Here is a 27,578-nt window from a genome sequence, read left to right as displayed (position 1 = left end):
CAGCTTCGTCTTCCTCTGCTTCTTTCTCTCCCAGCTGGCACGCCCCCTGTGGTCCACAGCCGCAGTGCGTGTTTTTTTTCTTTTTTATTGCGGCAGCGTGCCTACTGGCAAAAAGTATTATTTAATAAAGAGATACACATCGGACTATCGAAGGAAGTGCAGTAACGTCCGGCGGTGCGCCCCAGAGATCCAGTCTTTTACATCCGGCGGTCGACCTGGGGGCGGTCCGCACCGGAGCAGGTCAAGGGGCAAGGGGCAGAAGTTGCCGAAGGGGATATGGTACTGTGTCAGCCACGATCAGGTTACCGCTGGGGTGAGGGGGACACGTAGGCGTAACCATAGAAGCAAGACCTCTTCCCAGCGCGCAGGGACGCCAGGGAGGACAGTACCACACAGTGGGAGAAGTTCTCGCGTGGCGCGCCGTTGGTTTTCTTTTTTTTATGAGGAGTATTGTCTCCGGAGAGGTTGGGGCCGATTAAAGGGGACGTGGAGGTGCTGAGTCTTGACTTGCTGCATCCACCAAGGCTTTTTGGTGTGTGCATTTCGACGGATCTATCGTACGCGTTTGTAAGGGATATTTTTTCAGGGGTGTCCTGAATTTCCTGCGCCATGAGGCGGAGTTCAGAAAACGCCACCGAATACGGATGGCACCTGAGGAATCTGTGAGGATGTCAAGGTGGCTTATAGAGGACAAGAGTGGACAGAGGATGCTTAATGCGTCCCGAATGGCCAACAGCTCCACCTGTGTCGACGGCCAGGCAGGGCAGCAAGCGTATGAACATGTCGCAATTTGTGTTAATATTTCAGGAGAAGCCTTGCCGTATCCTGGCCGCGGCGGTCGAATTTCAGTGGAGGCGAAATTCTAGAGGCCCGTGTACTGTGCGATGTCAGTGCACGTTAAGGAACCCCAGGTGGTCGAAATTCTCGGAGCCCTTCACTACGGCGTCTCTCATAGCCTGAGTCGCTTTGGAATGTTAAACTCCCATAAACCATAAACCAGAAGCGTTGCCGTGGTCACATGATCTTAGCTCACACTAGCGTCGACATATGCCACGTGTCGCCGGAGAGAGTTTTGTAGCGATAGCTACATTACGGTAGCACTTCGAGCCTTCAGCGTGGCGGCGCCGCCACGCTGTCACGTGGTTGGTCACGTGGTGTGGAGCAGCTGCCGGCGGCGCGGCGCCGGGGCTGATCAAGTGGTTCATCACGTGGTTGGTCACGTGACCAAGTTCCACTCGGCCAGCTGTAGGCACCGCGTCACTACAGGTTTAACCAGAGCTAAACCACCAGCAATTTTTAATCGCAGGCGAGGCGAGGCGCGGTCCGCCCCCCCACTAGCCTCACTCAGGTGACCAACGGATCGTGTGTGTGTTTGCGAGTCATAAGTGTGGTAACGAAGCGAGAGCATAGACTCTCATAAACGACACATTGCACTCGGCGGAAAAATGGAGGGAACAAAGAATAAGACGTAGAATCAGCTGGTTACTGTTCGATGGTCAACATTTATTAATTATTGCCAGCAAATTTAGCATTGATTAAAGTTGATGAAGTGCACAACAACCGCGATCTGGAGCGTCAAACAAAAACAAAATTTCTAGGGACTTATCATGAAGGGACACAAGCAGCGCCAGAAAGATGACAAGGCATTCTTACGGAGTGCACCCCTAGAAACAGTGGACACTAGTTATCGACCTCAGCGCAACTTCAAGCATGCGTTGATATGGCAGCACAACAGCAAACAGTTCTGCGTTACTTTGTAGTTGAGAAAGAAAGCAACGATTGTCTGTCACATCGCTGCTTGCAAATTAATAAGACCCGCCGAAGCGGATCAGTGGCTTTGGCGTTTGGCTGCTGATCCCAAAGTCGTGGGGTTCCAATCCCGGCCATGGCGGCCGCATTTCGGTGGAAGCGAAATGCAAGCACGCCTGTGTGCTGTGCGATGTCAGAGCAAGTTAAAAAACCCCAGATGGTATAAATTAATCAGGCCCCCTCCACTACTGCGTCCCTAGTAGGCCATGAGTCAATTCGGGACATTTACACTACCACCACAACCGACAGTACTAAGAAATGCGTCCAGCAACCACAGGGGCAGAACTAAACGCTGGGAAGCATCTCGCGTTCGAGCAGACAAGCTAAAGAGCAAGTTTCTGCAGAGTTGATGCAAAAATGCATAGCGTTGCTAGCGCAAACGCCACTTCGTGGGCTTTCATCGCACCCGGCGAAGTAGATATTGAGTAAGCGCGGTTGATTTCTGAGTAGCTGGAGCCTATAGAGGCAAGATAAGTTCTTCTTCTTCTTCTTCTTCTTCTTCTTCTTCTTCTTAAGAGCACAAAAAAGCGTACAGATCACTGCAGTGCTTGCCAGTGAGTGCATAGCGTTAAGCTACTGATGTACTGTGTAATATGCACTACTTCCTTTTTTGCGAAATACTGTACGGTCATAATGTTGAAGTTATGTTGTCAGTCTCAAAGTTACGTCCCACTTTCAGTAAAAATGACAAATTTGCATTAACTTAATATGCTTAGCATATTTTTCCCAGCGAAAAGGTCACAGGCGCCAACCTCAGCGATGAGCAATGCGTCTGTGACGTGCAACGACAGAGTTCTGTCCTGCGTCAAGCGTACGACAGCCGACGCCCAGAAGAAGTAGGCTTCACTGCAAGCACAAATTTCATGTTGCGAAGCCTACTTCGGGGTTATGAGCGTTGCGTTTACTCAACGCAACGCTTTTATCTTCTTAATCTTAGGTCTTTTCATGAAATTAAATTATTCACTATTTCTGTCAACAAATTTATGCCTGTTATTAAATTGGCTGACTATAATTATAAACGAAAATTCAAAACTCAGATCTAGGTGCTGGTGCGCATAAATCTGCGGGAGAGAAAACTTCGTTTTTCACTGCTCCCCTGGCACAACACCGGTTTTTATGTTGTTGTGCTGTTTACCTAGTATGAATAAAAACTAAGATAGATGACAATTCATATCAATAAAGTTAAGTGCGCAGTTTCACCTTCAGTCATGGGAATATATTTTTGTGTGCGCGATATCAGTAATGTTCTTTCTAAAAGAAGCTAGGTCAATTACAGCCTGTAGCCTCGCAACCATGAAATAAGGCGACACATAATAAGGCAGTAATTTAGTAAACCTATTAATGCAACCACCACAGATTGTATACGTGCACCTCATTTGAGCTTACTTAAATTGGCAGCTCGCGACAAAGAAAAATCGTTGGACATTGATGTCGTGTTAGCTTTTTCTAAGCGAATGCAAGTTAGTGCAGTGCACCGTTATGTGAACGTGCGAGATGCAGATGAACGCCAAGAAATAATTCTAGAATCACTGGCACCATCGCAACATTTTCCAATCCACCATGTCATTCCTTGGCCACAACTACTAGTGCGTAAAGGCCAGTGTTGCGTCACGTTCAGTTTCCGGTCGCGTATTGAGGCTTCGTGCTTAATCCTCCCCATGGTACAAGAAGTAGTCTAGGCGGAGTGCCGACGTCTCCAAAGCGAGAAACATCGCTCCCTCGAGAAACACTGGAAGCTTTCCTCGGCCTCCTCGAGATGGTGCTACTGCTGGAACAGGCCGCACCCGTTGTCGCGGCCTGTTTCACGTCGTTTACTTTATACATGGTGTGTCACGTAACTCGAGCCAGGAATTGGGTTGGGTGAAACGAGAAGCTGGGTGAAACCAACAACATACTCTTTCCCATCGTGTGGCGCTCCTCAGAGTATTAGTAAGCTGTGCGTTCCATTTAATGAAGTCAAGCTTTGATTGGCAGTCGACTTGCTTCTTGTCTCACCACTTCCCACTTAGGTTGGGCAAACGCTTCTGGACCAAGCAAAGTGGGACTGATGCACGATATGTTGCACAGAAAAAACGAAGCGAATGACCGCAGTCCCCCTAACATACGCAATTTCTCCTGTGCCCTGAAAAAAAAAAGAATCGGGCAATGCACAAGCGTGGACGTTAATGGCTTACAGCGTCCAATACGTTATCCAGCGTTTTTAATAGCGAAAACCTGGGGTAAAGCGCGAGCCTCGAGGTGTTGTCTGCTTTGTTCCCATGAGAGAGAGAGAGAGAGAGAGAGAGAGAGAGGGGGGGGGGCTTATTGACTTGAAAGGCGGAGAGGTTGGCCTGAAAAATATCTGGCCTGCTAATCTGCACTGGAGAACGGGAAGAAGAGAAAAAAGAGGGTCACGATGGAGGGTGATGATGATGGGAGGAGGTAGGTGAAAAAAAATGCATAAAAAAAGAAAGAAAAGAAGGCACACTTTCTAACATCACAAACGCGAGGCAAGGTCCATGTCACTTAAAAAGCGGGAGAACGCTCGCGTTGCCTGTACAATTTTCAAACTATCTGGCCAAGCGCCGAGGATCAAATCCTCCGAGAGGGGCCTTGGGTCCATAGACCTCAAAACAGATGCAAGCATGAGTATTTCATGTGTATATGCTGGACACACCACTAAACCATGTTCTATAGTCTCTTGCACGCCACATGTGGTACAGTCCGGGGAGTCCGCTTGTCCTATTAAGTGCAAGTATTTGCGCGTGAAGGCGACGTTTAAACGTTATCTATGGATTACGCATCCAATAGGGCGTGGTATTCCGCGAGGATTAGAAAAGGTCATCGCCGGATCTAGCCGTTTAAGGCGTATGTGTCGACTGTCTGGCAGGGCCCAGTACCTAGCCGTCGCACTCCCCATTGATTCCGAAAGGAGACAAGTGGTGTCCGGTCTAGGGAACGGCACAGCTGTATGCAGACCACTGCTGAAGGCGCTCCTTGCTTCAGCGTCGGCGGTCTCATTTCCATCGAGCCCGCAGTGTTCAGGGTTACCCTGAAACACTATACGGTGGCCTTTTTCCTGAGCAAATGACAGGAGACTAATGATTTCAAGAGCCAGAGCTTGGTAGGCGGTGTGGCGTAGGAAGCATCTCAAAATTTGTAGCGCAGGTTTACAGTCAGTGAAAATGCACCACTCCTGTGGCGGTTCTCCGCAGATGTGGCGAATCACTTCCCGAAGGCCCGCAAGCTCTGCAGCGGTTGAAGTGGACTTGTGTCCTAAAATGAATCTGCGGGTCGTCCCCTGAGCGGGGATTGCGAAAGCTGCTGTTGATGCCTTTGGTGACGCAGATCCAACCGTGTATACGTGAACACAGTTTTGGTATTCTGACCAGATGTAGGCAAGAGCAAGTTGCTTCAGTCCGCTAACCGGCATCACAGATTTCTGGATTATGCCAGGGACATGCAGGCATACTGAAGACTCCGCCATCACCCATGGCGGCTGCAAGGGATGATGCGGCAGGGCATAGTCTGATGGAAATTTGGATCCATGGAAGCGCAGTGCACGCGCAAAACTGCTGCTTGGTCGCTCATCAAAAATCTCCGTCAGCGGGTGACAGCGGTGCCGTGTAAGCGCGCGTAAATATACACGAAGTGGTTCATGTGACAAGTAGATCGATATTGGGCACGCACAAGATTCCTCAATCGTGCCTTTATTCGAGGCACAATGTGGTAATCCGAGGCATATATTGAGCGCCTGTGCTTGGAAACTCTCTAATGTCCGCAAGCAGGAAATTCTCATGGTAGAGAGTACAGGAAGGCGGTAACGGATGTAGCCTATAAAGAGAGTATCGTATAGTCTTAGCAAGGAGCGCTCCTTTGGGCCCCATTTAATGCCTGCTACGAAGCAAAGGACATGACAAAAAAGAGTGAGCCATGAGCTGTCGCTTGCTTTGTATCGACAAAGCGGGTCGCAGTATAAATGACCGTTTGCATGAGGATAAGGCGCATAAAGAGCATCGGTCAACTCGGGGTGTGTTGCAGGGCCTTTTGCTGCGAACCGACCTTTCGCAGACGTTTTTTTTTTTTCATCAAAAAGAGCCGCAGCTGATTCAAACAAGTAAATTCAAAGACAACTGTGTCATCGCGCCTTTGCTCTCACTGGCAGGAAAACGCCGCTTGCCGCTGCAAACTCGTATGATGTGACGCAATACTCAATGGATATTGATGGTCTTTCCACATTGTACGTTTCATTACCTTCTATGAATTTATACCTTTATTTTCTCCATCTCTCATTTCCTTTTCTTTCTTCATTTCGCCTAAAATACTTCTAGCATTGCGATCCAAGCTGTGGAAGTGACGAATAGGCGGAATGTCAGGCCCTTTTGAGAATATAAAAGCTGCGGGGAGGTTTAGTGCCCTCAAGCTAGCGAAGAGGTCAATCCGTATGGTACTTACAATGCCTGAAGCGTCAGAAGTGTAATATTCCTCGTTGCCTTCGATATAACACGGTTTGCTTTTTCTGTACGCATCGAGTGTCAAGGAAATGAATGCAGAGAGGGAAACTTTTAGAGAAATGAATAAATAAGTATCCCAATTGTTTCCTCGTGCTGTGCTTAATGACTCATAAATTAAGACGAATTTTTGAAAGACGCTTGATTTAAGTCAGGCTACATGAAAGATGGTTTCACTCTCATCAGTGTTCACTCCCAACTGCACAGTTCTCAAGGTCACGTCTGCTATTCATATCATTCATTTCATTTATTAATACCCTCAAGGCCAATTAGCATTACTGAGGGATGTTATGCCTGGCATGCCTTCCAGCCGAAATGCAGAAACACGCGGACTCCCCGATCCGGAATTCCAGAAAACCAGCGAGAAGGCTATTGAGCCCTCTGGAAGAAACGTGGCTGCAGGAATGTCGGAAGCAGTGACGACAATGGCGTCCCCACGTGGTCGAGCATGCCATCGGGTCGACGAACGGAGTGTTGTCCTCTTCAGTCACGCTGGGGTTGAACAATTGCCCGAGAGCTGCGCCTTCGACAGAGGTTCCGTGTTCCTGTCATCAGACGACGAAGTACAAGATCTTTCAACCCCTGCTGGGAGACAGCCTACATTCCTGTGTCACGCAGGCGCCTTCCTGTTCCGCATGGGCGCAGTCCGGACCCGCGTGCGCTCCCACCTGGAGGCCGTGTGGACGACAACGTGACCGGGTCCTGTTCCCTTTCCCTCGACTGAGCTGCGAGAGAACATCAGGACCGCCCTGTTGTGGGTGGTACCATCAGTGCCATCGTTTGATTGGACATCATTCTTCGAACTGTATTCCCCAGCTAGGGATCTGGGGAATACGAAGAGTATTTAACGAGCTGCTGGTTTGGTGCCAGAGGAGAGCCCCCCTCTTGAGAGAGACCCTTTGCTGGGAGAGACTCCCGACCGCTAAGAAGCTCCCTTTACTGAGAAGCACTCTCAGTTGCCTTTACTTGTACATTATGTAAATAGTTTTCCAAGTTTTCTTCCTCCGATGCTCCTCGTCCCTTCTCCGGCCCGACCACGCTACCCCATCCCAACAGGGAAGTGATTCAATGAATAACACATTAAACAAAAACAAGACACGCAGCAAAATAATAAGAAAATAAAACTGTTAGGCTCCCAATTATACAATGTCAGGTAGTGCATTTTTATGATGGTGTTTAATAGCGGTGATAAGTCCGGGAAGGCGGTTCCGGTTCTTTGATGTGCGTGGAATAAAATAGGGAAACAGCAAACAGTACGACGAGAAATAATTTCATGTTTTGGGAGTGATCAACGCGGGCTGAACGATATGTCGGATTACAGATTAGTTCATTGCGAAGGTGGGTGTTACAGGAGCATATTTTGTACAAAAGGCAAAGATTTGAACAATAGAGGCGAGAAGCAAGTGATGATAGACTTAGGGATTGTTTCATGGTAGAGATATCGGCAGTCCGATTATAGTTGTGAAGAATGAATCGAGTAGAATTATACTGAACAAGTTTGAGTATAATAGCTTAGCAGAGCTTAGCATAGCATAGCAGAATAGTTAGGCATTCAGACTCAGCGATAAAAGCTCCGCGAAAGTCTGTTAACGTTATTGAGATTTTGTAGCGATAGCTACACTACGCCAGCCAGTTCGCGAGGTCAGCGTGGCTCTGCTCTGGGCCGTGGCACCACCGCTCCGCCAGCTGTGCGCATGCGCGGAGTGACGTCATAGCCCGCAGCTCGTGTGCGCGCCGCGAGCCTCGCCTCTGCGCCGACGGCGGAGCAGACGCTGCCCGCCTCGTCAGTTGTGCGCATGCGCGGAGTGACGTCAGAGAACGCAGCTATTGTGCGCGCCTGCGCGCCTACATTACGCTAGCATCTCGAGCCTTCAGCGTGGCGACGCAGTGGCCACCGTGGCAGCTGCCGGCGGCGCGGCGCGCCGTCGAAACCGAGTGGGGGGAGGAGTGAAGAAGGGGAGAGTGAATCCATCTCCAGGGACAAAGATGAAGGAACGCCCTGCGACACGCAGCGGCGAAAGACTGACTTTGCAATTCGACTGAGCGAGTTCCACTCAGCCAGCTGTAGCTATCGCGTCACTCCAGATTTAGCCAAAGCTAAACCACAGCCATTTTTTTATGAAGGGTTAACAACGCGCCAGAATTTTTACGATTATCGCGGACCATGTATGGCAGTGTGGTCTCAGCATATCCGCTGCAACAAAAAGACGGGACATCTTCTTTCACTCACCTTTATTATGGTCCCGTTCAGGTAATGGTTTATCCTCCTAAGGAAATTGTTTCCCCCTCTTAATCACGTCGGAGAGTGCGGCACTGAGCATGACGTCACTTAGCGCAACGTTTCGTGGATTTTAGCACAATCTGGCCGTTATTCGGAGCTAATTTTTTTTTTTATTAGCTCATAGATAGCAGACCTTCCGAGCCTCGAGTCGATATACGCCAGCAGGTTGGTGCCGCTCAGGAGGAGATGTCTTCTCGACTGGCGCTCTCTTCTCGACTGGCGCTCTCTCTCGGCAGGCCTACAGGGCCAGCACCAGGAGCGTGGCGAGGATGAAGCGGCCCAAGCTGGGCGCCCCAAAGCCCCAAGGTGAAGCTGCCGCGCGTGGAAAGGAAGCCCCGACGCACTGGGCGCGCTGCGAGTCCACTTCTCCACGGATCCGCTGCTGGGCGCGCTCGTCCTCTTCGCAGCTGGTCTGCTTGGTGACGCGCACCAGGCAGCGACGGTACATTGCGTCCACCTTGTGCCTGAGAAGTGACACGGGGTTACTCGCAAGACTCTCCCTTTATCTCCCGTCTCATTTCTTCTTCCCTCGTCGTGCACGGTATAACGGTTCACTGACAACCCGCCGTAAGTTAATGACATCGCTCTAAAGTGGTGAATCGCGACAGTCGCTCAAAATATAATGGCACTGTGTTGCGTCTTGCATGCAAAGGCAGTGCCCTATGCATGGAGACACGTCGGATGAGAAAATCCGCCTTGGTTACATCTCCAGCAAAACTACCCCCCTTACTATCAGCGCACTAAGACCTCAGCAGCCGCTGTCATTAACCCGTTGCCCATGTGTCCTAGAACCAAGTCAATAACATCGTTCTTGGCGACGAGTCTATCGCGCCCCGACACCTGCAACCAAATATGCCGTTCAGCTTTTCGCAGTTTTCCGCCATTTTATTCATTTCTATTCTTTATTATAATCTTCTTCGTTGCCGACAATGTGTCGACGTTGCATGACACGTGTTCACTGCCAGCGAGCAACCATTTAAAAGGCAAAGGCGGGCTAGTTGGTGGTTAACAGGGGAGTGCGTATTGCAACCACTAAAAACGACGAGGGACGCCTTGTGCATTGTGCATTCTTCTCTTCGTCCCTCGTCGTTTTGCGCGGCTGCAGTAAGCACTCCCCTGTTAAGCGAGCAACCAGTTAGCGCTAGTATGCGAGACCACGTGTACATGTACCCGATGCCACTTCCGAGCGGTGAGATCTGCGAATGCAGCGCTATATTGATGTCGCCACTGTGGCATATACACCCGAGACTGCACATAGGCTCGGCGTAGAGTTATGCAGGCGCAGAGGAAAGGTGCCGCCGGCGCATTTAGTTTGCCCCTACCAGGCAACCAGCAACTGTTTTATGCTCACCATCTTCTGCCACGGCAGCCCTTTCCACCAAACGATAGGCTTATCAACAAGCAGAAGTTCGATCTGCATTGGCTGCTATTCCGCAGAGCATCTATATGAGGCCGTGAGCTTAATATTGAAGCCATTTAAACTTGAATACATGCTCATCTCGACACAAACAACCTTCTCTGCACTATACTTCTTTTCCACTGGCCAAGAAGAACCTTTCCACGTTTTTTCTCGACGTACTGGGGCCCTTGAGGTTCCTCAAGGACTGTTGGTGAATCCTCGTCTCGACAATCACGTCTCTAAGGCAGTGCGTTTCAAGAAGTGTCGTGTAACGCAGCAATGGCTTGTGAATGAGGTCTGTGAATTTTTTTCTTGAATAGTGGTCAGTGTCCCTCCGCGCCACCAACATACGGATAAGAAGTGGTGCCAATTCAAGATTTAAAATACATTATGAATCATGACAGTCAGTAACACACTCGAGTGTTTCATAAGTGCTTGTAATGTTTTTTTCCCGTTCTTAAATTGGACCGGCGGTCGAAGGAATACTTTTGTCCTAAAACATGCCACTCTACCCAACTTTTCCCGTAAGTAAGCAACCGTGGATATGTAGCCTTATACAACGGCACACTCTGTATTTCTCCTTGTCGCTCAAAGCAGTTGACGGATCGCTGAGTCTTGACCCTTGTCTTCGATGGCAAGAACTTTTAGCATCTCGCGCACAGCTATTGTCCGTGCTCTTTTGAAGAACTGAGACGTCTTCAAAATGAACGCTGCGCTGACAGGATTCTGAAGTGTTGGGTGAGTTGTTCGGGCACGTAGCCAGGATTTTTTTTTTTTCGCGAGGGGCCCATGGTAGCCTCCTAACCCAAGGAGGGGGTGAGGGGGGGGAAGGGGGGTCCAGCCCCTTCCCTACTTGGATATGTGCCTGGCGTCGATGCTACATCTTTTAGTGCCCCTGTGTGCTCCCTCTATTACAGAACGTTATGCGGTGGATCTTTGGTTGTCTCGGTGTGTGCCGCCACATGACTACATGTTGTTACAAGTAGCCTAGAGGTTAAAAACTTAACGGCTCGAAAAATGCGTCGTAGCGTGCTTATCTAGCTCAGAAGTAATGCAACAATCATTAAGTGATGTGCAACGATGACGTTAGCTCTTTTGCAACAAAGTGACTGGTTCTTGCGGCTTGTGCCACATTTGTTCTGGCTTTCCCATCGTTACCTGCGTACAATCGCTGTAGCGCTCGCTTATCATTGTTTACGGCATCTCTTAAGCAAAAACGAGTCGGTCCACTGAACGAAAAAGTTGTTAATCGCTTTTCTACCCTTTACCCCCGCACAATCAGGCAAATTGGGAATGAGTGTTTTTGTTGCGCCATAAGAAGTAAGGGTGCCTAAACAACAATTCAATATCCGCTGAACTTCTAAACCTTGCTCCCGTTTCATTTATATGGCTCTCAACTCCCATTTTCTATTCTAATGTGTGAAGCAAGACGTATAATAACTAGGAATAAGCCAGGGAGAAATTTGGGTACGGTCATGGAGTCTATACGCAATTAACAAAAACATTTAACTAGAGCTTATAACTTCAAAGATTCAAGGCACCTGCAGGGAACGCTATTTATGACCTACCAGAATCATAGGAGCAAGTGACGGCCTCGTTCAGAAAAGCGCATTCACGAGACAGTCCTCAGCTTTAATGTTTACCCGTGACTTTGCGGTGCCATGGTCTCGTGCAATCGACCTTCGATATGGGCATAACAAGGTCTGCAGCGCTCCGCAGTCTGAGAGCTAATGTGGGGCACCACTCAAGCGAATCATGTATCGTAACGGGAACGCATGTGATTGGAAGGCAAATATACGTTCTACACGCCTTGCCTTTTTCGGTGGACAGAGCGCGTCATTGATTTCTCGCCTAGTTTTGCACTGCCGCCAGTGACTGTGGGTTGGTTGTAAATGCTGACTTTTTTCCCCTTTTTGTTCTCATTTTGCACGGGTTCCTTAATCTTGTAACTCACACCGCTTTTCGAGCGCTAGCTATTAAATGCGTTCCGCTGCTGAGCAGGTGGTTGCAATTTCTATTCTTTGTCTCGGCTGTCGCCCTTTAAAGGCAGTTAAATGCGCATAACACCAGCCTAGCCTCAAAATTCCTCATACATTAAGTGGTTAGCGCGCAACGATTAAGTTTGGCCCTGGAGCAATTTAGCGCGCACCGATAACTCAGTATGAGCGCAGCCGCTTTTTTCATATTCTTTTCTGCCGAGATCCGCATGAGGAAAGTTTTGTTTCATTCAAGGTTCTCATTTATGAGTACACGCAGAACATGCATGCTGACGAAAATTAAAGCTGAAGAATATAATCAGCGTTTTTCTCTAATAGCATCACAGTGCTAGCAGTTCACTTGTACCAACACGACACAGCGTCATGAAGGAAGGCCCTGATAGCATGCAAAACGAAGATTTTAGCATCAAGTTTGGGATCAAAAGTTAAACGCAGGTCTCTTTGCATGAGCTCTCCGAGTCATATCGATTGCGCTAGTGGCGACCGCTTGCAAAAAGCTCGACTGACAAGAACAACAATAAACTAAAACGGACGATTTCAAGTAGCATGTTTCAGCGTCAAAAGCTTAGAGGCTGGCAAGTATACGCTACACGCATCACTTCTTTCATTTTTAAAAAACGGAAACCTCACCTTAGACGTAGTAAAATAAGAAACAACGGACACAGTGAAACCCATTGTTTCTCTTTGCTCTACTTCTGAGCTCTGGTTCATCATCAACTAGCCCTGCACTCTGTCTTCCTGCGATACGCCTCTTTAGTAAGGGTGTGCGAATATTGTAAATTTTCGAATAGCGAAGCGAATATCGTTCTGTGGACTATGATCGAATAAAATAGTCCATTCTCTAAATTATTCGAAACTATTCGAAAATATGTTTTCAACTATTTAAATAGATATCGTATAACTGGAGCGAAGAAATAGCCATATTTTTTCCTTTACAACTGTTTCGAAAACGGCCCACTTCTACGACGCGCAACATTCTGTCGCGCTCGGTCTACGCGGGCAGGAATACTCGGCGTCGTGGCAGAGTTTCGTCCGTGCGGCAGTATTCATAATGCTCATACATGGCCTCCGAGATTGCGCGTCGCAGCAGGGTTACACCTGATCTCTGAGGTGGTAGCTCATACCTCGCTCTCCTCTCATCTCCTGAGATGTGGTGCTAGTTCATTCTTAGTCGCCAGCTGAGACAGAAGTTATTTTTTCTATGCATACTGCATAGCAGTCATGGAGCTGCGTCCCCCTGAATAAGATCAGTGTTGCGTGCTAAGGCAGCTACAACTACAACTCTGTGAGCTATAGCGCCGTGAAGCAGCACCGCATCTTGCAGTTCACTGTTTTCTCTCGCACACCAAAAGTCGAATCGAATTTTCGTACGAGTATTCAGTTTGTATTCAATTCAATTTATTCACTATTCAATTTGTATTCGATTCAGTTCTTAGCTGCAATATTCTGGAAAAGTATTATTCGCGCTCACCAACTATTTAAAAGTGGCTATCGTAACCTCACTTCGAAGCACAGCACGCTGCAAGCCACAAAGATAATCTTCCGTACTCCCGTACAAGCTAAAAGCAGGTTTCATACGTCAAAACGCTCTGCAGCCAGATGTATCAAAATCTACGGCTTACACGAAAACAGGTTTGTAACGATCCTTTCTCACATTGTTGCTTGAGCTCCTCTACAGAAGTGGCCGCTCTGTTACGTCAGGGCTAATAGCTATTGCTAGCAACTTCAATCGTAGGCGCTGCTATCAAGGCCAGAGCTGACCATGCAATGACAAACGTGCAAAAGAGGCAATCGGTAAAGAGCAACCGCTTTTTGCAGTTCCCTTTAGAGACGCTAGATTGACAAGTCTTGCATGGGAACGAAATGCAGTATATTTGGTTTTCGTCACATTAATTGTTGACATTTTTGCTAGGACTGAGACTTGGGCGAGGGAGGCTGCAAGACACAGTGACCGAAACTGTGCTCTGTGCATCAAGTTATGTCGCGCGTACGAGTTCTTGCGCTGTTCAGATCACTCTTTCTGTTTTCTGAAAACAGTGGGTAATGTTGTTAAGCCAGAAGGTATTTTGAAGTTTAAATTTTGTATATTAGCTATAACTGCAATCGCTGTATCGCCAACACCTGTTACCCCGTCTGTAATATCAGCAAATCTGACTGGCATATACTGCGAAGAGTAACAGTCCCGTAACAGATGTGCTCCATCTTATGGCGTTTCATTTTATTATTTAACCGCCTTCTTCGTGCGTCCTATTGCGTTACCGATAAGGTTGTTTCCTCTGTCCTGGTGCTAGGCTTTCTCTGGAGCCAAATTCTTGGGAAAATTGACCTTTGACCCAACCTCGATAAGATGAAACAGATTATCCACGGCGCTCTCTAACCGAACTGCCCTTGCGCCATCATCACCAACGGTCTCTTTAGTAACGTCCAATTTGATTGGCTCTATTGCGATGCAGTGCACGAAATCGTCATTCTATCCTCGACTGCAGGAACAACCAAGATTAAAGACGAGGAGAGAAGGGAATAACAAATGGAGAGTTCTTGTTTCTCGAGCCTGCAGCCTCTGTATAACGTAAGCCTTTCCTTGGATAACATTTCCTCGTTGAGTGGAACTTGCTTTTTGATTGAGCACGTCCGTCTCTATCGCCCTTCTTTTCAGCGCCGCATTCGTTCTTGCTGCTTCTAAAAGCCGTTACGAGAGCCCCAATGGCAGTCGGAACACTTTAGCTCCCGCTCACCGGCCTATCGGTCGATTTTCTAGCATCTCCCCCTATAGGTACACACTTACGCGCAAATGCCGTCCGGCTTGTCCGAATAGACGGCGGCCGTCTTCCAGCACAGCCTCGCCTGCTTCAGGAAGGCGCTCATGTTGCAGACCGGATCTGTAATGAGACGCCCTTCGTAAACACTCGCTGCCCAGTGCGCCGGATTAGGCACCGGCCTTCCGCCGCGATCGACGAGCGTCTACTTAATTAAAGTCCCAGCGGCCAATCGAATGCCGTGCCGTGACCGTCTCTGGCCATTACGCGTGGCAGAGCTTGGGGCGCATCACTGAGCCCTCAGCGAGGATGCTGCTGGAGAGTATAGCTCCTCGATACGGGCCGTGCCCGGGAGCGACGTAGCTTCCGCGCCGGCGCCTGTCGTGCTCTGCTTCCCGCCGCCTGCAGCACTCGCGGGAGGACGTTGGTAGGGTGCCTCGATGCCAGCGCTGCGCCGTACGGCGGCGCTGGCATCGAGGCACCCTAGACGTTGGGGCTCACGGCTGCCCGAACGTGGACGGGTGCAGCACCGCTTTTTCTGCTTTTGTCTACCGAGCGTGAGCGCGGGGCCCAATCGCGCCGAATTTTACAGCCGCGGCGGAGCGCTGCGGCCTCGCTCCTTTTGCGCTTACTTTCGTGCAGCGCCATTCGACACAGAGCGCGGAAGCGCCCAGTCCCCGGGGCGGCGCCGGATATTGCGGCTTTTACTGCTGCGGGATAAACACTGGGATGGGTGCCAAGCTATTTGCCCCGTCTTCGACGCGCGCTAGGTTCTTGCGGGGGTGTGCTACGATGCAGCACGACCTTCGCAAGCCATCGCAATTAACGCCGCCGTTTACTCTTGACGAGAGTAGGAGGGTACGAACCCCGAAGCGCATATCCCAAATACTTAGCAAATTCTGCTACCCATCTAAGACGCCTGTGGAACCTAATATGAGCCACTGATGATGAAAGTAGAGTGGTTAACCGTCAGCCTACATAAAGCCAATATGTCAGCGTTGCACAGTGTTCTGGCAGGGCAACGGCAAGGGGCAGATAACTCAACCCATGTAGCCGTGATTTCGTGTGCTTACAATGGGTTCCATAGTCGAGATGCTTAGCATACCCATCCTTCATTAGTGCTCCCTTTATATCTTTTTTATGCCGGCGTATTCTTTTTCATGTCATGGAACGTCATGTGAATTCTGAACAACCAGCAAGCCAAAATGCCATTTTTTCTAGCGCGTGCAAACATACAGGACGCGCAACGGTGACTTAAATTTGTTGTTGCAGATTAAGAGCAGTAATTTCAGTACTCATTCCAGACCCTTAGCGAAAATAGGGCACGCTCAGTTAACACGAGAGGAAAGTCCTAATTTCGTTTGGTGAAACCTTCACACACATCCGCCATTGCATGTCTCTAAAGTCTGTATTCTAGCCTGTAGGTTCTGGCTGTTTACTCCTTGCCAGACAGTGTTTTGTCAAACCCTGGACTATATTGCCCTTCGCGCTAAGTATGGAGTGGCAGTCATCACAAGAGTCACCGTCTATCCATGTAGCGCTCTGTGTGATCAAGGGGCTCGTATGGTCCGCGAAACGCCGTATTTCCTTTTCCTTCAAGAATTTGGCGAGTGTATGTTTACTATTTCCGCAATGACATGTGACCTCTTACGCTTCCTCACGTCGACGCTTCCCGCGTTATCATCTGCCACTCTTTATTTGCTAAAGTTCCCTCGTAAATTTGCATCTAGCGACACGCTTTTATTACTATTTGCTAAAAGAGAGTCAGCTCTCATTTCTGCATGCCAAATAAGCATTTTATTATAGAAATTGATAACTCTAAAAATAGCGCGTAGGTGTCGCGTTGCCTCTTAAAAGTAACTTTTATTAGTGCGCTATCCGCGTTAGGTACGTTGACTGCAAATTCGTTTTTATTGATTTCCCTTTGGAATAAAGCAAAAGAAACTTCCTTGTGTGATTCATACTCGTATTATACCAAAGGTGCGGGATATCAACCTCGCGCTGCAGTTGTAGATGTGCCGTTCGGAAAGCCGTGTCCAAAATAACAGAATTTAAGACATTCCTGCGCGCGGTTCGATTAAAAGGCTCACTGACGTAAGCCGGTGCACAAAGCCGAAGCAGAGCTTATCCGAAGCGCTGAAGAGCACGACATGCGGGGGTGTCTCATTGGCTGTAGAGCTGCGCTGCTAAGCTCGAGGTTGGAACTTTGGACGCCTGAACATGGTGGCCCCGATTCGAAAAGGAGGGGGATCGTAATGCAAACAACAAATAAAGTACCGATGGTATTTCAGTGCATATTCAGGAATCGACATTGACCACCACGTCGTCTTTCATAGGCTACATTGCGCCTTTCTTAAAAGACGGTCTTGCTGGGCAAGTTCGTGACTGTACATCTTTGGTTACAGGCGCGAAAACAGACACAACACAAGGTAGTAAGACAGGACGGAGTGCCACTCACAACTTATTTATTTGAAGTCAACGCGGACGAAGGCAAAACATAGGCGATCGTTCATGAAGTGCGCCTAAGGTGTTTGTCTACGAAATTCCCCTCTCGTGCGGCCGCTCTTATATAGGGCAAACTGGGCGCTGCGTTAACGAGCGAATCATGGAACATGAAAGAAACGTTGAGCAAGATAAAGAAGGCCCAAATATGCCTAAGCATATAAGGTCCTGCCCGTCACGCTCTTGTGAGCCATGTTTTTCCGGTACGCGTATTCTATCAAAAAGCAAAGACACAAAAGTCAGAGAATTAATCAATGCTTTTTTTATTGCAAAGAAAGGAAGCATGTGCATCAGCGACATGTCAATAGCTTTGTATAAGGCAGAGAACAATTTTTTCACTCGTTCGCTATCATATCAAGTTTGAAGATGATAGCATTCCTCGCGTGTACGATGGTATATATTTGTCCGTGTTGCATTCAAATAAATCAGTTGTGAGTGGCGCTCCGTCCTGTCTTACTACCTTGTGCTGTGTCTGTTTTCGCGCCTGTAACCAAAGATTGCACCTTTCGCACGCAAAGATCGGTATCTCAGAAAAGCAGCGTCAGTGTAACTCGCCTCGGGTGAACCCCAGCGGCATGTGCGTGTGCGCGCTGGACTCTGAGGTCGACTCCCTGCTCACGGTGGTTGTGGTGAAGCGGAGCCGGTACTTCTCCAAGCTGTTCTGGAACCACCGCTGCACAGCCCGCAGCACCGATCCCCTCTCACCTTCCACACCTGAAAGCTCCTGCCCGGTGCCATTCCCGGTCACGGCCGGAGCACCGGGCGTCACGCCTGCGGGAAGCACCATTCGCATGGCGTAGTGAGTGAGTGAGTGAGTGAGTGAGTGAGTGAGTGAGTGAGTGAGTGAGTGAGTGAGTGAGTGAGTGAGTGAGTGAGTGAGTGAGTGAGTGAGTGAGTGAGTGAGTGAGTGAGTGGGTGAGAGTGAGTGAGTGAGTGAGTGAGTGAGTGAGTGAGTGAGTGAGTGAGTGAGTGAGTGGGTGAGTGAAATACCAACGGTATGTGCCGTCTGTACACCTAATTGAAATATTTTAATTTCATTTGATGAGATTTAAAACCGAAGAAAGCTGTCAAATGAACAAGTATAGGCATTTAATTTAACGTGGGCAGTATAAAGGAATGGTTTCGTCTTCAAAATTACAGAAACAGAGCGTCATAACAGCACATTTTATAAATTTGAACATGAGCACCTTTCACAGAAGTTCGTTCAGTTGGGCTTGTAACAGAAGGAGGCTTCTGCACCAAGTAAAGGTTGAAAAGAAAATCCCAGCGTTTCGGTAGAGACTAGGTCACTTATTCAGAGAGGATTAAATGGCCGCGCTTCATTGCTAGCGAAGCACTGGAACGTATTCTTCGAGCGCAAAACATGAGCGTGGCCCAGCAACCCGCGTCAACGCTAGGCCGCTTCCTACCGCGGCCCGAAGACCCTGTCCCTAAGGAGAAACAACAAGGCGTGGTCTACACGATCCCTTGAGACATTTTGCCTTGCCGCGTACATCGGCGAGACAAGGAACTGAGGCGAGAGACTGCACCAACACAAAAACGACGTCCAGAAGATGGACGCTGAACGGAGTGTCCTCGCCGAACGCTGTGAATGTTTGGACCACAGAATCGCCTTCGATCGAGCTATAGCGTGCTGGGCGTGGAGCATAATTCCATTACGAGGCTTCACGTCAGATCGTGGCACATCCAGCACACAAAAGGGAACATGAACAGGTGCCCGGGATCCCTTCCCTCCGCCTACGTGAATGACCTATATGTTGCGTGACCGTGGAGAAGCAAGGTCTTCTGCCTACTGAGTGCTGACCATTCAGGCGCCCCTGAATATAGGACAGAGTTGATCCCGAAACATTGGTATTTCGTTTTGAACCCTTGGTTGTTGCCAGAGGCTCCTTCCGTGTTTTAACTAGGAAGCCTAAACCACACAAGTAAGGCAAAATACGAGCCGTTTTATTCATACTGATGAACAGTAACGCGATATCAACGATACGCGCCAGAGAACACGCGAAACCGACGCCTCTTGCATGTGTTTTCTGTGGTATCTATCATTGATTTCGCGCAGCAGCTCCTCTGTGTGAACTGGTAGCAATTAAATTATCGCCCTTTGTTTCGCACCAACGAAAGTTCATCAGCACAGTCCACAATACGTTTAGTCCGTCTATGCAATTACATCCCCCTTCCCCCCGCCCACAATGAAAGAAAGATGTCACAGAAATGCAAGTAGACAGAAAACTGGCCCTCTATCAGCCTAGTCAATGTTTGATTTCGCTCGCTGTTTCACTAAGCAGGTCCTGCAAGACCGAAAATTCGTCTTTCTAGCCTCGCTCTTAACGGGCGCGCCAGCATGCGCTCATATAAAGTTACGGTCTACTTGCGACGCTTCGGTCAATTATGGCCAAAAGACCGCGGCTTTCGTGTTCATTTTCTTTTCACCTGTTTTCAATTTATAGAATTGTAAAGGGAATCAGTGTGATCAGCTAACTGTAAATCCAATACTATCTACAATAAATTATCGGTGCAAATGCGCCTTGCTTGATCTCAGTGACCAAGCGCAAGGACGGTTGTCGCTAAGTTCAGCTGTTAAAAGTCAAGCTTGCTAATATAGTTCAAAATGTTCATAATTTAATACACAAGCGCTTCGCGGGAGGCTGGTTTATCAAAAGGTTCCTGGAAATCGGCTACACAGAGCGGACGTTCTCGCTTGGTGAAAGCCATCTTTCCCAAAGCACGCAGGATGCACGTATGACCTTGCGACGGTGCGGTTAAATGCTGAGCATGACAAACATGCCTTCGTGCGTGACAAGTCGTGGAAGCCCGCGCCTACCGCGCATGGGGGCTGGCCATACTTGGAGTCGTTAACTGATGATCGCGGGGGTCCTGCAGTGCATTCAAGCGCAGCAACGGCTTCATTTACAATAAAGCAGCTGAATGGGCTAGTTGGTTTTGCACCTTAGTGAAAAACAGCGCACAAGCAAGCACAGACAGAAAGAAGGGGACAAGCGCTGAACTAGCAACTGAGGTTTTATTGAGAAGCATGGCGAAATATATACAGCACAGCATACAGCATTCAAAAAACATATAAACAGCACATAAAAGGCGGATAAGAAGCCAGCATCCAAACTCATCGCTTAACGTCGCATATCCAAGAATTCCATCTCTTTTATTGAAAGAAGGATAGACGGGGTGCTGACACATGAGTCCTCCGCTTTTGCTATCGCCCTAGCCTCGATAATTTCCCTTGTTATTGTGCACTTGTTTCGTGCCAGGATTTTGCAGCCGTGAAGGTCGGGTATGCAGGCAGGTTTATGATTGCAACGGCGACAGTGCTTAGCCAGAAAACCTGATGAAGCAATGGATCTTACATTGTTGTTATGCTCCAGTAATCTTTCGTTAAGACACCGACCGGTCTGGCCGATGTATCTGCTTCCACACGGTAACTTAATTTCATAAACAACACCCTGATCACATGCAACAAAAGGATTCTGGTGGTTGATTTTGCATCCAGGACGAGGCTTTTTCATTGGATTTGTCGCTTTACACAGTTTTATTAGTTTTTCTGGGGCAGAAAACACAACTTTAACATCGGCCTTCTTGGCTATTTTCTTAAGGTTGTGCGAGATCTTATGCATATAAGGGATGACCACAACTTTTTGTTTATTATCTCTTTGTCCCTTTTGTTGATTGCATCCCGTCTGCTCTTCCGCTTTTTTCTCTTTTAGAACACCTTCCGCCACTGACACTAGCAATTCACTGGAAATGAAACAAACTGCCCGTCTAGGTGCGGCTGGCTACCCCAGTGAATTGCTAGTGTCAGTGGCGGAAGGTGTTCTAAAAGAGAAAAAAGCGGAAGGGCAGACGGGATGCAATCAACAAAAGGGACAAAGAGATGATAAACAAAAAGTTGTGGTCATCCCTTACATGCATAAGATCTCGCACAACCTTAAGAAAATAGCCAAGAAGGCCGATGTTAAAGTTGTGTTTTCTGCCCCAGGAAAACTAATAAAACTGTGTAAAGCGACAAATCCAATGAAAAAGCCTCGTCCTGGATGCAAAATCAACCACCAGAATCCTTTTGTTGCATGTGATCAGGGTGTTGTTTATGAAATTAAGTTACCGTGTGGAAGCAGATACATCGGCCAGACCGGTCGGTGTCTTAACGAAAGATTACTGGAGCATAACAACAATGTAAGATCCATTGCTTCATCAGGTTTTCTGGCTAAGCACTGTCACCGTTGCAATCATAAACCTGCCTGCATACCCGACCTTCACGGCTGCAAAATCCTGGCACGAAACAAGTGCACAATAACAAGGGAAATTATCGAGGCTAGGGCGATAGCAAAAGCGGAGGACTCATGTGTCAGCACCCCGTCTATCCTTCTTTGAACAAAAGAGATGGAATTCTTGGATATGCGACGTTAAGCGATGAGTTTGGATGCTGGCTTCTTATCCGCCTTTTATGTGCTGTTTATATGTTTTTTGAATGCTGTATGCTGTGCTGTATTTATTTCGCCATGCTTCTCAATAAAACCTCAGTTGCTAGTTCAGCGCTTGTCCCCTTCTTTCTGTCTGTGTTTGCTTGTGCGCTGTTTTTCACTAAGATTCATTTACAAGGAGGTCATTAATGGCATCCATTTTATCCGCAGCCAGCCTGCAGTCTACAACGTATTCAAATTTATATTTATGTTATGTTTCTGTCGCAAGCAAATTTTTTCAGATAGTAAAGTCTCCAAAAATTCATATTCAAATTTTTCTTTATTGAACCTTTGCTCATCATTGCGACTTTGCAATTCAAGACTGCACTTTCCCTTTAAAGATCAACATACGAATTGAAAATCAGAATGGTGCCTGCCAGAAGCGAGAGTTCCCGCCACTTGCAGTTCCCGGTATTCAGCTGGGATAAAGGCAAGCTGGAACTTTGTCAAGCACGAGCGTCCGCGTTCATTAGGCACGGGCCACCCCAAAGAAGGCCCTATGCGGCGAGACGTTTACCCTTTAGAGCGCTTGCGCAACACCACGGCCCAGCGTTGCTGCTTGCCTCATCTCTACTTTTTGCAGAATAAGTAGCAGCGCGGCGCAGTTTTTTCCAAAGCAGTTCCTTTAGCAACTCTTTCATGTAGTTATCTCGGCTGCGCATAAATTCTAATTTCACGCAATGCTTTTCTTTACGTTTTCTCTCTTTCTCTCTGCCACATAGACTGCACGTAGCTCCAAGCTTGTCGCTATTTTCCCTCTCCTAGGATATAATATATGGCGGACAGTCTTGCTGCAAGAGAAAAAAAAAAGGAGGTACGACCCAGTCAGGGAAGATAAATGACCAGATCTGTCCTGTCGCGCGTGAACATCCTGGCGTGATTCCTGTCACATGGCGGCACAATGGGCAAGAAATTCAGGAGAGGTTTTTAAGGAGGTTAGCCACCAACCCTAAGGCAGGTGCTCGTTTTGGCCGCGCTATAGTATAATGTTCGCGAGCGCAGGCACTAAGCTTCGACTCAGAGAAAACAATGATGGAAACGATCACTGGCAAGTGAATGAAAACGCCGGAGATGTTTACCTTCCGAGATGGTGTGTTCAAAACCCCATGCTGCCCCAACTGTGAGTCCCAGCACGATCAGAGTGCAGTGGTATCTGTAAACAAACGTTTAGACATTAATATAGGTGTGTGCATTAACTGCGCATTAACTGCGACGTCATAGATTGTCGCAGACTGAACCGTAAAGATCTGCTGTGCGCGAAGGTTGGGGATGAGCGTTTCAACGGTGCAGCTCGGCATCGTGGCGAAGCCTAACGTTCAGACGTACGCACCTCTGCTTTCTCTGTATTGATGGAGGCAGCATAAAGCGTTTGCTTGAGAAGTACAGAAATCAGACAGTTGCCTCAGTTTTAGACGCAACGAAGAGGCGGCCTCACGCACGTGTGGCATCGAACAGTTTTTGCCTTATGTAACAGTTCTCGGTGATGAAAAATTCGAAGTTTCGGTTCGCTAACTCCCGCTGAAATCCCGCGAAGGCACAGTGGCGCTCCTATTTAGTTTATGAGGGTTTGACGTCCCACAGCGACTCAGGCTATGAGAGACGCCGTAGTGAAGGGCTCCGGGAATTTCGACCACCTGGGGTTTGATCTTTAACGTGCACCGACATCGCACAGTACACGGGCCTCTAGAATTTCGCCTCTATCGAAATTCGACCGCAGCGGCCGGTATCGAACCCGCGTCTTTCGGGCCAGCAGCCGAGTGCTATAACCACTCAGCCACCGTGGCGACTGGCGCTCCTATTTCAATGTGCGAGGTGCTTTAATACTGATATATTCCTGGCTACTACTGTTAAGGAACGGAGCAGAAAATCGGGAATCCTGGTGTGTCACAGTTGTTGCAGTGTCAGCAGCAGAGCAACCATGAGATTCCATCTATTGTCTCTGCGTGCGTCAAGCGTGCGTGCGCATGTATGCGTGTGTGTGTGTGTGGGGGGGGGGGGGGGTGGGGGGTGGGGGGGCGTGCGTGAGGGCGCGAAATGCAAATGAAATGCGAACAGCGGATCGCGGGGCCATATGTCCAGTTTATGCCGTCTTCCTGTCGCCATCAGAGATAGGCGCGCTCATCCAGTTTGCGATAGTTTTGCTTCTGTTTTCTTTTACGTTCGTTTTCTTGCTTTGCCACTGGAGCGCCGCATTCATAACTTGCGCAGCACAGCTTCGTTAGCGGCAGCGGCTGTAATCTCCGTGGGTGAAGCCAGCGCTCGTAGCTCCCTGGCCTGCAGCGCTTTGATTTCGCTCCTATCATTGTCCTGTTATCAGCGTCACGTTGCAATGTGAATAGTGAAAAAGACCAGTAGGGCTGCAGTCGGTGTCCAGCGCGGCCGTTGCTGAACCCCGCGTTTCTATAGCACTGAGCAGAACTTTATCGCCGTACCGCTGCCAGCAATGTGGCGCTCCAATGACAAAGCGTGACGAACTTCAAAGAAAACAGAAGCAAAACTAGCGCAAACTGAAAGAGTGCGCCTAGCTCTGATGATGACACGCAGACGACGTAAAACGAACCTTTGGCCACACGCTGCGCTGTTCCCATCTCATTTGACGCCGGAAGCACGCCTTACGCGAACATGTGCGCGGAGCATATTTTCACTTGGGCTATCTACACACAGTGGCCCACCAAACTTTAGAACTACCCATTAATGCGACAGCGTTAAAAAGGTTTAGTTGCAGAAAAGCCGGTGTCGGCGTTGGCGTTGTCGGTACTGTAACACGAGAACCTCAAAATAAAAAGATCCTGTGGAGATATGGGGAATAGAGCCCAGGTCTTTCATACTGCGAGGCGAGCACGCGCATAACACGCTGCGAGTGCTCGTTGGTTCCAACTGAATAAAAGTGGACCTAGTGAGTGCGTTGTGGTATTTGATTACGTGAGGTCTCTTTGTGTACTGATGTGTGCATGAGCAATGTCCTGTCAGCGTTGCAGCACGCTGTCGTGCTCCCCTCTTAAAGGCGGAGCGTACGCGTCCTCCGACTTTCGCTCGCATAATGAACGCGCCTTCTACATTGGCATTCAGAACGTGATTTTTTTTTTTTGCCCTCGCGTAATGAACGCATCCCACCTTTTGGCACGCCGTATCCTGCTAATAATAGTGAACGGTACCAACCGCCCTTCTTGAGCGCCGAAACAGCTATTCAATAACATAAAGCACTATATCTCACTTTACAGGACGAGCAGGCAATAAAAATATTTCGCAAGGAATCCTAGAACCAAGACACCACGCGATCTGTCATATTAAAGATTGTAGAAACTTGTTTCAGTTGGGTTTCACACTGTGTGCTAAGAGTTGTGCTAGATTTAAATCCGGATGCTCTTCCTTCAGAGATTATTATGGGCCGCGGTATACATGCGGATTTGAGATTAAATTTATTGACCATGTTCTCTTGCGCGGAACCCATGCTCAAGAGTGCGTTTCGTTTTATTTTTAAGATTAGTCGTACCGGATGAAGTATTTGTTCCACCAGCCTACTTTATGTCCCGTTTTTACCGCTTCATAATTTTCCTGAATATTTTACCTCCGCGCAATTAACGCACCCCTAAATTTTCAGAGTTCTTTTGGGAAAAAAAGAGTGCATTCATTATGAGAATACATACGGTATTAAATGCTTTCTCTAGCAGCACTCAGCAAAACTTGGCAAACCAAACTGCGCGGTATTTTTATGCGGACTTGCTCTCTCCAACGCAGCACTGATGAGCGGAGCGTTAATTCAGACGCAGCACGAAAACGACAACACGTACAAAAGAAGGAATTGTACACACTTACCCAGTCATTTCGTTCGAGGTTCCGCGCTTGAGGAATCGGTTGTTATCTACAAACGATGTGCGTGGTGAAAGGTGGGCCCGCTACGCGTAGAAATGCGACGCAGTCAGAAAATGGCCGACCGTGTTTGGCGCGTTCAGCCTTCGTCGTCTTTGCGCCAGTTATTACGCGCTCGAGCGCAATTAATGCCACGAGGTATAGGCGAAAGTTTGAAGACAACAAAAACCAGTATGTCTCTACTTCCGGATTAAAGAAAGCAGCATCTATGCGAGAGCGTGCACTTTTTAAGGGAGCGTAACGAGCTGATCCTTTTCCTTCAACAGTTACTAGGCTTTAATATTCCGAGTCTAACCTACGGTACCTAAACAGAACGTTCGCTTCTTTCGAGGTTTGGAAACAAAGAAAACGTGTTGTGCGCCCTGAGAGTAAGCTGGTTTTCCGCATGCTTCCATACCCAATTTCGTACGCTACCTAGCGTTTGAAATTTTCGGCGAGAATTTTTCAGTCCGTGCAGCTACCGCAGCGGTGGCGAAGTGGTTGAGCATCCGCCTCGTATGCGGGAGGTGCGGGGTTCGATCCCCAGTGCCGCCGGGTACCCACCGGTGATACAATGGGTACAAGCTTTCCCCTGGTCTGGTGCTCGGCTTATTTAGGGTGAAATGCTTGGGAAATGGGTCTTTGACCCCACCTTGAGAAAAAGCAAAATATCTTGTGACATGGCGCTCTTTGGCCATAGCTGCCCTTGCGCCATAAAAATCCATAATCATCATCACTCCGTGCAGCCAGGACGCCGATTTGCTTTGTCGAAAGCCTTGCAGTAGTAGAAGTTACGTCGCGTGCCACCGAATGACGTGCTGTTTTCGTTTTTTTTTTTCGTGCGCCTCGCACTGATAGATCTTCCGGAAAACGCTGTTATGTTTTTTTTCTAAGAATTTCAAAAAAAAATCGCGTTTTGAGAATGTATGATTTACCTGTGCTTTCTGTGGTTTATTCTTTTACATCTTTGTCGTTCTTCAGCCCTGCGTTTGAGAGCGGAGCTGGTAACAGAGTTTGCTTGGTACAGCGACACAAGAGCAGATTCGAGAAAGAATCGTTATTACATAATACAGCTCCCGCTCTTGGTGTGCAGCCAAAGCTATCAACAACGGGGCTGCAAAGGAAAATTGTTTTGTCTTTGGCAAGAATAAAACGCTACAGGGCAACTGCATGCCTATGCTCAAACATACCTATATATTGTTTCTTATTCTAAATAAGAGTCGCTGCATGCGAAAAGTTAGTAGCGCTTTACGTCCGAAAGTATCATTCCACTTTTCTCTCACACACCTTGTGCGTGACATCACTTCGCTTTTTTTTTCATAACGTACTTTCATGGCCACCATTTTTCCTTACTGGCCTGTTCTCCTTGTCCTTGGCTTTGGTGCCGCTCCTGGAAAATGCCTTAATTTAAGAAAGGGCGTCAGGCAGGGAGACAGGATCTCGCCAGTGCTATTCACCGCCTGTTTATAGGCGGTATTCCGAGGCCTGAATTGGGAACAGTTGGCGATAAGGATTAATGGAAAATACCTAAGTAATCTGCGATTAGCTGATGACATTGTCTTGCTAAGACACTCAGGACATGAACTGTAAAGCATGATCAATGAGCAGAGCAGAACGATGGGTCTAAAAATTAACATGCGGAAAACCAAAGTAATGTTCAACAGTTTAGCAAAAGAACAGCAGATGACGATTGGTAGCGAGGTGCTGGAAGTAGTAAGGGAATACGTCTACTTAGGGCAGGTAGTGACAGCTGATCCGGATCATGAGAGGGAAATAACTAGAAGAATAAAAATGGAATGTGGCGCATATAGCATGTTCTCTCAGATCATGAATAGCAGTTTGCCAATATCTCCCAAGAGAAAAGTATATAACAGCTGTATCTTACCGGTACTCACCTACGGGGCAGAAACGTGGAGGCTAACGAAAAGAATTCAGCTTAAGTTAAGGACAACACAGCGAGCCATGGAAAGAAAAATGATGGGTGTAACGTTAAGAGAGCGGAAGCGGGCAGAGTGGGTGAGGGAAC

At 48.2% G+C, this 27,578-nt stretch overlaps 1 protein-coding gene across 1 annotated transcript; it reads right to left on the bottom strand.

Annotated features, from left to right (window-relative positions):
- Window positions 1–8,703: 8,703 nt before the first annotated feature.
- LOC144136226 (uncharacterized) lies at window positions 8,704–25,661 on the bottom strand. The gene is made up of 5 exons (XM_077668379.1): window positions 25,520–25,661; window positions 22,783–22,856; window positions 17,790–18,005; window positions 14,762–14,855; window positions 8,704–9,044 (listed from the first exon to the last, which is right to left on the bottom strand). Exons 1-5 carry the CDS (start codon window positions 25,525–25,527, stop codon window positions 8,819–8,821), a joined length of 618 nt encoding a protein of 205 aa, XP_077524505.1. The 5' UTR covers window positions 25,528–25,661; the 3' UTR covers window positions 8,704–8,818.
- Between the last annotated feature and the right edge of the window lie 1,917 nt (window positions 25,662–27,578).

This window comes from Amblyomma americanum, chromosome 1, assembly GCF_052857255.1.
Source record: "Amblyomma americanum isolate KBUSLIRL-KWMA chromosome 1, ASM5285725v1, whole genome shotgun sequence".
Taxonomy (NCBI): Eukaryota; Metazoa; Arthropoda; class Arachnida; order Ixodida; family Ixodidae; genus Amblyomma; species Amblyomma americanum.
Note: the sequence above shows the minus strand (reverse complement) of the source record. Positions and strands in the feature narration are given on the sequence as shown.